We start from the raw sequence: 9439 nt of genomic DNA on the forward strand, positions 1-9439 counted from the left end.
AGGGAGGCGCCGACCCTGCTGCCCTCCCTCCACTTGCAGTGTGGACGTTCCCATGAGCCTGCCCAGGCTCCAGCAGTAGTCGGCCTGACACGGCACAAACAGGACCAGAAATCAGCAGCCCTGGCCTTCACTGCCACAGCAGAGCATGTGTGAGACGTGGGGAGCAGGCCCCGGTACCAGTCTCGGCTGGGTGCAGGCCTGGACCTCAGAGATCTTGTCTTACTTGTGGAGGGTGATGCACCAGCGTGTTACACGGGCACGTCTGGAGGCGGCACACTGGTTTGTTATCGCAGGGTCTCCTAAGCACTGGCTTGCCGCTGTTCATTACCAATATTTTACAGTACAGTTCCAGGGCACGAAGTCTTTAGAAAACTCAACTCCCACGGATGAGGAACGGGGCCCAGCCAAGAGGAACTAACCCTTGGGAGTGACCGGCTCAGTTCTGAGTGGCACGTCTCAGCCTGCACCCTGCCCTGAGCAGGCGCTGCCCTCCTGCCCTGCATGCAAAGCCTACTCAGCCCGCCCTGGCTGGACACGTGATGCTCTGTCTGCCTCCCGTGCCTAAAACAGGCCTGCCCTGTGGCATCACGGGTGGGGGGTTAACCCCTCTCCTGCTGTGAGCTTTGGCTGTTACACCCCTGCCCGCAGGGCCTGTGGGCAGCACCACAGAGCAGGAAGCCTAGGGGTTGGGGGCATGTGGGGCAAGGAGGCTGTGCGGGACAGACCGGCTCAGCCAGCAGTCCTGAGATTCAGAGCCCACCTATCGCACGCCCAGGGGAGCCAGCCCCTATGCCTGGGGTTTGAGCTGGCCTGGCCCAAGCCTCCGTCTCCCCTCACAGAGCTTCCCCAGCCCCCCCAGGACCTGGCGTGACACGGTACCTCAGAGCAGCACCCTGGAGTCCCCATATCCCCCGTCTTGTCATGAGGATATGTGGTGTACAAAGTATGCCCGGTGAGGTGTCATTGAAAAAGTCTTGATCTGTTAAAGGTTAACAGCCTGTTGGATTGTAGGCGAGGGTCTGACGCACTGAAATCCCTTTTGAGGCTGGGAACACCCACCGCAAGCCCAGGGAGCCGCCAGACCACGGTTAATGGCTCGTCAGCACCCATCTGAGAGCCTGTGTGCAATGGAGACGCCTGACCAACGGGGACTGACCGACACCCTCACTGCACGCTGGAGGAAAGTGCCCTCACCACTTGGCCTCACTCCCCCCAACTCAACACCTGGAAACCCGGCTGGAGGCAAAGAGCCAACTGGGGGAGGATGGGCCCAGCCGGGGGAGCAAGGATCTGTGACCTGTTTGTACCATCGGTCAGGGTGACACACAGCCTGAGTCATCTGCTGCTTGGCCTGTAGAACTCGGACTGAAAATTTCTTGTTTCTTAAGTAACCAACTCTGATCTCCACACATGGTACGTGCAATCACTTACATCTCTCTGCCGTTACTAAACCTGGTTTATATTTTACCTAAAACAGGGTCTTTTGGTGGAAGAACTTGGGAAATCTCAGCTCAGTTTACAAAGGCTGGTGTGTGTCCTCGCCCCATCGAGGGAGGGGCAGACGGGTAATGAACTTACTTTGTCCAGGCTTCTGACCCGGGCAGGCCGGAGCAGCTCTGGGGAGGAATTGGCTGTTGTTGGTTCAAGTGACTGGGAGATGGTTTGTGTACCGCAGCTGGGCAGTGCCCGTCAGAGGCTGGCAACTTGGCCACAGCATCACAGTGTGAGAGGGACAAGATACTTTCAAATCTTGGTGGGGGGAAGTCTTTTGTTTGTACTCTTTGTTTTGGGGGTTGTTCGCTCTTGGGACTAAGATCTTTCTGAATCAGTCTCTCATGTTTCAAACTTGTAAGTAACAGCCAGGCAGGCGTTAGACTTATTTTTGTTTTCTCAACTTGTAAATGTTCCTTTTTGCTGAGAAGATTTTACCTCTGTTTGCTGTAACTTTGAACCTAAGGCTAGAGGGGGTTCCTCTGGGCTATATGAATCTGACTACCCTGTAAAGTATTTTCCATCCTGATTTTACAGAGATGATTTTTACCTTTCTTTCTTTAATTAAAAGCTTTCTTTTTAAGAACCTGATTGATTTTTCCTTGTTTTAAGATCCAAGGGGATTGGATCTGGACTCACCAGGAGTTGGTGGGGGAAAGGAGGGGGGATGGTTAAATTCTCCTTGTGTTAAGATCCAAGGGGTTGGATCAGTGTTCACCAGGAACTTGGTGAAAAAGCCTCTCAAGGCTGCCCAGGGAGGGGAAGGTTTTGGGGGGACAGGAAGTGTTCCAGACACTGAAATTTCTGGATGGTGGCAGTGTTACCAGATCTAAGCTAGTAATTAAGCTTAGAAGTATCCATGCAGGTCCCCACATCTGTACCGTAAAGTTCAGAGTAGGGGAGGAACCTTGACAGGCAGTAATTAGATGCCAAGCCCCCTGAGTGCTCTGGGCGGCCCTGCAGGCAGCTCAGCAGTCCCACAGTCCAGGCTGCCCCTCGGTGACCCTGTCACACCTGGACAAACCCAGCTCCGTCTGCGGCAGCCCCAACCAGACAATCCTCGCTCCGCTGCTGGCTGCTCCAGGCCTGCAGCCCCAGCACAGCACACGGGTTGCGTGGCCACGTGCCACATGCGGGGCGAGGGGTGACGCCCCCCGCCCCCCGGGGGCTGTGCTCCTGCTTGCTCCCTCCCCTCCCCTCCCCCAGTTTAGAGTAAACCCTTCAGGCAAAAGGGAAACCCCTCCCTGGCGCAGCAGCCCACGCCGAGAACGCTGGGCTTGGATGCCTGGCGCCCCAGCCCCACAGAAGGCAGGACGAGCCAGCACCAGGCAGTGCAGTAGCGGCAGCTCTTTAATGGCCGTGCGTCAGCAGGACAGGCCGTTTAACAGTCATGCTCCAGGCAAGCGGGAGAAGGCAACTCCCCCAACCCCCGCCCCCAAGGGTGCGGCCCAGCTTCCCTCCTGTCCACCGTGCAGAGAACAGTCACGTCCAACCCACTTTGCAGCCCCCAGGTGCATTGTGGGAGGGCAGAGGGACGCTGCCTTGGCACCAGTCCTCTTTCCGCACACGCTCACTGGGGCCGACTCACTCAATAGGCTCACCACGCAAGAGGCCTCCCTGCGGCGGGCGCTGTCCCTCAGGGCTAGGGGAAGTCGCTGTAGGGCAGCCGGAAGGGGTGCAGGGCGGTGTAGCGAGAGTCGTGCCACAGCAGCTTCTCCTCCAGAAAGGCGACCGTGTCCAGCGTGAGCACCAGTGTCTCATGCTTGAGTATGCTGTGCACGTTGAGACCTGAGAGAGACCCAGGGCAGGGTCACGGCGTGCCCAGCCCAGCCCGGATCTGTGCGGTGCAGGGTAGCCCAGCAGCCCCTGCCCACGTGGCATCTCAGCGCCGGGCGAGAGACTCCTCTATAAACAGCCTCTGCGCCCCACCCCAGCTGCATTCTCCCCCGATCCATGCTGGGAGGAAGGGACGAGGACTGTGGAAGGTTGCTGCTTGCTGTACTGCAGGCAGGGGACGAGGTGAGGGCCATGGTACGAACTCCCCTTACAGGGCAGTACGCAGGAGGGAGGAAAGGCACCGCGTCCCGCAGGCCAGGGCTCTCGTCAACACCCCCAGCCTGGGCCCCTCCAGCACCCCCACCCCCGCCCCTCCAGCACTCACCTAGGGCTGGCACCAGGGTGATGGTTTTCAGGCTGGCTGTTGCCTTCATGATGTTCTCGGGCATCTTGTTGCTGGAACAGAGGCAGAGAAGGAATCATAAGCTCAGGCCCAAGCTGCCCTGGGGACTCCTCCCCATGCCCGAGACCCACCTCTAGGCTGCATGCAGGGCCTGGAGCGCTGACACCAGCCAGGGGGCATTGGCACGAGGCAGCAAGGAGACCAGTCCCCACCTCTCTTGGGGAAGGCTGGGAGCACTACTCCCTAGGCCCAAACCCTATAGCACCCCCAGATCTCTTGCCAGCAGGGGGTGCTCTACTCCTGGGCCCCAGGCCCAGCCCCCCAGATCACACCCTCTGCTGGGTGTCTGGGGTTTATGGTTCTCCACGTCTCCCCCCTCCCGCTCCCACTCACACGTCGACAATCAGCACGGACTGGCCCCAATGTCTGTATCGTGCTAGGTCTGCCAGGTACTGGGGGTCACAGGTCGGCATGTCCAGGCTGTCCACAATGTGCAGGTTGTCCTGGAAACACAAAATATGCTCGGTACCTTTCAGCTGCTTTACCTCCCTGCCACCAGCCCCCGGAGCCAGAGTGACCCCCCGGTCCAGCCTCTAAGCCAGCTGAGGCCCTCCCCATCCCCGAGCCAGCCAGACCCTCCCCCTTCAGCTGGGCTAGGAAAGGACCCTCTAGGAAGGGGTCACAACACCTCCACCTCCTAGCTACCAAGTGACCAGAACACCAGGCAAAAGGGCCCTGCACCTGGCAGAATGAGACTTTGGGGACCCCAGCGCACCCCTCTTCTATCTGTGAGGGGGCCAAGTGATTGTACACACAGCAGGTCTGGGCAAGAGCAGGGGCCAGAAGCCAGGAGTCCTGGTTCCCAGTCCCCCACCCGACTTAACCCAGTCCCATAGCCCAGGCCAGAACCCAGAAGTTCCAGTTCCTACCCCCCCCGCAACCCCTGCCCAATTTAACCCAGTCCCCTAGCCAGGACAGAACCCAGGAGTCCTGGCACTCCACACACACACACTGAGGGCTTGGCTACATTTTGAAGTGTGAGTGTGGTCGCAGCGCCAGCGCTGCACGTACTCCACCTCCCCGTGGGGATTAGCTTGCAGCGCTGGGAGCACTCCCAGCGCTGCGGCACTGTTTACACTGGCGCTTCACAGCGCTGTATCTTGCAGCGCTCAGGGGGGTGTTTTTTTCACACCCCGAGCGAGAAAGTTGCAGCGCAAGGCCTAAGAAGCCCAGCAGCCCGTGTGGGCCCTGTACACAGACAGTCGCACACTGGTGCTACCTGCATCAGCTTGGTCGTCAGCGCCACCTTGAGGCCCAAGACGCGCACTTTCATGGGCAGCATGTAGTAGTAGCTGGTGGGGCCCCTGGGGCCATGGATGATGCCGCCTGGAAGGGAGAGGGAGCTAGGGTGACCAGATGTCCCAATTTTATAGGGACTGTCCCGATTTTTGGCTCTTTTTCTAATATAGGCTCCTATTACCCCCCCACCCATCTCAATTTTTCACACTTGCTCTCTGGTCACCCTAGAGGCAGCAGAAGGTCAGGAGGGATCAGTGCCCACAGGAGGGGGCTAGGAGGGTGTCTCGGATTCAGGGGCATGACTGGCTCCGCCCTGAGCAGCCCCCCTGGTCCCCCACTGCACAGCACTGTACTGACTCCCAGTCCAGGGAGCCCTGCTGCCCCCGCCATTGAATGCACTCGTGCCGCAGCAGCATCCTCAGGCAGCACCGGTCATGGGCCACGTGGCCCCGTCTGCACCCTGGGGCACGGGAGACAGGAGCAGGGCCCAGAGTCATGCAGCTTCCGGGACCCTGGCTCTGTTTGCCCCCTGCCCCGCACCTGGCATCAGAGTAATGTGCTCAGAATTTGGCTGATTAATTTTAATTATATTTGGTGAATCATAGAATATCAGGGTTGGAAGGGACCTCAGGAAGTCATCTAGTCCCACCCCCTGCTCAGAGCAGGACCAATCTCAACTCAATCCCCAAATGGCCCCCTCAAGAATTGAACTCACAACCCAAGGCTCAAACCACTGAGCTCGGGCAGAACCCGTGAGGGCTGGGAGCCACTTACCGCCACGCCAGAGGGGGGAACGGATGCTGCCGTGCCGGGCTCGGCCGCTGCCCTTCTGCGCCCAGGGCTTCTTGCCGCCACCGTGCACCTCCGCTCGCGTCTTCACCTTGGCATAGCTCTGAAAGGAAAGTGTGGGTCAGAGCGCCCAGCGGGGGTGAGCACCTCAGACCCGCCTCACCCAACTTGCTCCCGCTCAACAGGGGAAACTGAGGTACGTGGGAGGGACTCATCCGGCAGCACACAGAGACGGGGATAGAACCCACGAGTCCCAACTCCTAGGCTCCGACCTCTAAACACTCCCAGAGCTGGGAACATCGCGCAGGTGTCAGTGGCCTACGGGCACTCTCCATCCCCACTCCTCAGACTAACAAGCTGTCATTCCGCTCAGGGTCCCCACCCCCCGGCTCTGCACACACTCACTATCCTCTTGTAGTTCCTCTGCCAGACTGCGACTGTGTGCAGGATGTCAACCCTGCAGAAGGAAAGCACAGAGACCAAGGGTTGGTGCAGGCTGTGCCGAGTGCAACAGCAGGCGGCGTGTGTCTGAGGAGCACACAGCAGGGGGCAGAGCTGCAGCTTAACAAGCAACATCGGGGAGCGAACACCCCAGGGGTTCATGATTTCTCTCTGGGTTGGAATTAGCCCTGGGGATAGGATCCCTGTGTTTAGCCACAAGGCTGGCACTTGGGTGACCCCCTTGAGGAGGCAGTAAAAGCAGCAAAGAATCCTGTGGCACCTTATAGACAAACAGACGTTTTGGAGCATGAGCTTTCGTGGGTGAATACCCACTTCGTCAGATGCATGCACGTATTCACCCACGAAAACTCATGCTCCAAAACGTCTGTTAGTCTATAAGGTGCCACAGGATTCTTTGCTGCTTTTACAGATCCAGACTAACACGGCTACCCCTCTGATACTTGGGGAGGCAGAGAGCAGTTCTGTCCCCATTGTTCAGCCGATGTTCGGACGGCTTTATCTCAGCGCAAAGGTGACTGTGGAGCCCAGGCCAGCAAACAGCTCTGAGACAACTCCTTCAGATCAAGGCTGGATCAGAGCCAGCACCCTAGAGGGAAAGGGCCCCCGTCCCGATCCCCGCCCCCTGAGGCAGCCATTCCCTGTAGAGGGTGCTCATTCCCCCTTAACCCGGCCACTCCCCGGGCCGATGACACATCTCTGAACCGTACCGGGGCATTACTGCAAAGACATCAGGATGCAGGTCTGCCAGGCCCACGTGTCTGTCCTCGTAGTGCCTGAGGGACTCCACCCAGGCCTGCACAGCTGTGCGGTGAGAGGGGATCGCAAGGCGGCAATCCCGCAGGACAGGGGCGCTGAGGGTCACCAGGGGCGACTTTTCTAGGAGGCACAAACAAAAGAGATCTAAGCAGCCACTGCAGAGCCCACGCGCTCCATGCAGCCACAAGCAGATTGTAGCAGCCTCTGCCCAGGAATAACCAGCCCATTTTCAGCCCACGGTACGTGATGGTCACAGTCCGTCCCAGTTAAAACTGACCATCCTGATTAACAACACATAACAAGTCACTCTGCTAAGGCAGGTAGCAGAGGCCAGGTGCTCATCTCCAGCAGAACCACAACCCATTGCACAACTCAACTCTAAAGCCAGCCAGGCCCCATCACACACATACAGCAAAGCAGACAACAGAGCGAGAGTGCAAAACTGGCTCTCTGGCCACCCTACGCTCACTGGCCACACGCAAGCCAGAGCTACCAAACACACCCAAGAGCACAGTCTGACAGCAACAGTGACCAGGCAGCACCTGGATCTAGTGGCGAGGGCACAGGACAGAGACACGGCACACTTATTCCCACTGCTGCCCAGCTGGGTGACCTAGGGCAAGTCCCTTCTCCCTCCATGCTTTGGTTTCCCTTCCTGCCTTTGTCTGTTAGTCAATAGACAGACCGCGGGCTAAACCTGAACCGCCACATGCTTTTGAATGGACTCTAAAATCTTTTTATTTACTTATCATGATTGTTATTTTTTCACTATTTTCTCTGAAGTCTGGACCCTGACTATATCTTAAACAAGACATTTGAACCTTGACAAAAAAGAATTGACTCCCCCAGTAGACTGTGAGCACTTTGGGGTCAGGGAACACTTCTCACTCTGAACCTGTGCAGGGGCCTGTGCAGTGCCCAGCATCGCAGGGGCCCTGAAGCGCAGCTGGGGACTCCAGGTGTTACCGTAATACAAACAAACAACAATACAACCCCCACCCCACCATCAGAGGATGAGCTGACCTCTAACAGAGGTTTGGAAGACACTTCCTCGGGGGGGCAGTTATCCCACTACCACTTCCTGCAGGGCTCCCCCCCGAAGCAGCCGGTGCTGTCCCCTGTCACACCCAGGAGACTAATCCAGCTGGCTCCCCTGGTCTGTTCCAGCAAGCTTGGTCTTGCGCAATCCCTGCAATCCTACTTCTTATGGCAGCTGCGATCTCATTTCACACCCAGCCACCACACAGGATCCGGGCACAGGAACCGCAGAGGCAGCACATTAGAACCATGAACGGGACTCACCTGCCTGGGATGCGGCATCCACCACGTCTGGGGAGGGTACGGGCACCTCGGTAAGCCCCAGCCGGCCGGCAGAGGTGGCCAGAGCCTTGGAGAGGGAGGAAAGACAAGGGTCAGAGCACAGAGTAGTGAGGGGAAAGGCGCAGTGGTGGAAGTCGCATGTTGCACCCGCTGCTGGTAAAACGCCTCAGGCTCAGGCCAGCGCCATACTCCAATATTGTGTCGCCGTGGCTACCCTGCTCAAGGTATGGGGAAAATCACACCCCTTGGCCCCCCAGCTGCGGCCATCGGAGCAGGTGGGGTTGCTATGCCGGCATCTACAGGAGGGGCCTGGCCCAGGCTGGCAGAACCTGAGCAGCTGGGAGTTTAAACCCCGCGCTGGAGCCCTCTGCGAAATCATCCGCCCTCGCACCCGAGCCAGCCCCCCCCGGGGCGACCGGGCGAGTCCCGCCCCGCCCCGCCCCGCCCCGCCTCGGGGGGCATGAGGAGACGCAGCGCTCGTGCCCAGAGGAGGGAGCCCCGGAGAACGCGGGCCCCGAGCTCACCCCCACCGGAGCAGAGGGCGCTCAGGGCTGCAGCCCCCTCCTCCCCGCCCCCGGGGCGTCATCCTGCCGGGCTCTGCCCTCCGCCCCCGGGACCCCGGGACCACCCACCCCTGCGCGCTGCGCTGCGCTGCGCCCCCAGGGCCCCCTCACCGAGCGCCCTCTGACCTCTGCCCTTTGACCCCAGCCCAACCCTTCACCCCCCCCCGCCGCTGGCGCTGTGACCGCGACATCATCCACCCCCTCTGCTCTGACCTCTGCCCTTTGACCCTCCACAGGGCCCCCTCACCCGCGCGGCCGCGCCCCGGCTCCAGAGCCGGCTCCCAGCCCGGATCATGGCGCCCCGTCCCCGGCTGCGGGAAGAGCCACCGCCGGCCCCACGTGAGCGCCCGGGCGCGCCGCCGCTGGGGCAGACAGAGCCGCTTCCGGCGCATGCCGATGACGTAAGAGAAGACAGCGCGCTCTCGTGGGGCTCCTAGGGGGCGGGGCCGCAGGCACTTCCGGTTGGCGGGAAGAGGGAGGGGAGGGGCTGTGGGTAAAGCCCATCATGGGGGAGGGGAAAGCGGGAGATGACTAGGCAGGCTGGAGGATAGGGGGGGGGAGGGCTGTGCTGGGGGTAGGG

General features: G+C 59.7%; 1 protein-coding gene across 1 annotated transcript; it reads right to left on the reverse strand.

Annotated features, from left to right (window-relative positions):
• Positions 1-2823: 2823 nt before the first annotated feature.
• Positions 2824-9237, reverse strand: MRPL4 (mitochondrial ribosomal protein L4). Its single transcript, XM_032793170.2, has 9 exons — positions 9107-9237; positions 8279-8363; positions 6928-7096; positions 6164-6215; positions 5744-5861; positions 4950-5056; positions 4064-4173; positions 3653-3723; positions 2824-3279 (listed from the first exon to the last, which is right to left on the reverse strand). The coding sequence occupies exons 1-9, from the start codon at positions 9152-9154 to the stop codon at positions 3134-3136; spliced, it is 906 nt and encodes a 301-aa protein (XP_032649061.1). The 5' UTR covers positions 9155-9237; the 3' UTR covers positions 2824-3133.
• Positions 9238-9439: the final 202 nt, after the last annotated feature.

Source organism: Chelonoidis abingdonii, chromosome 26 (assembly GCF_003597395.2).
Source record: "Chelonoidis abingdonii isolate Lonesome George chromosome 26, CheloAbing_2.0, whole genome shotgun sequence".
NCBI classification, from domain to species: Eukaryota; Metazoa; Chordata; order Testudines; family Testudinidae; genus Chelonoidis; species Chelonoidis abingdonii.

Bases quoted from the DNA above. Each gene is read 5' to 3' on its own strand.
- MRPL4 (XM_032793170.2), bottom strand. From the start codon at position 9,154: ATGATCCGGGCTGGGAGCCGGCTCTGGAGCCGGGGCGCGGCCGCGCGG. The intron at 5,862-6,163 runs GTGAGTGTGTGC...CTTTCCTTTCAG, and splicing joins AGAGGAACTACAAGAGGATA to AGCTATGCCAAGGTGAAGAC. The intron at 5,057-5,743 runs GTAAGTGGCTCC...TCTCCCTTCCAG, and splicing joins TTCCCCCCTCTGGCGTGGCG to GCGGCATCATCCATGGCCCC.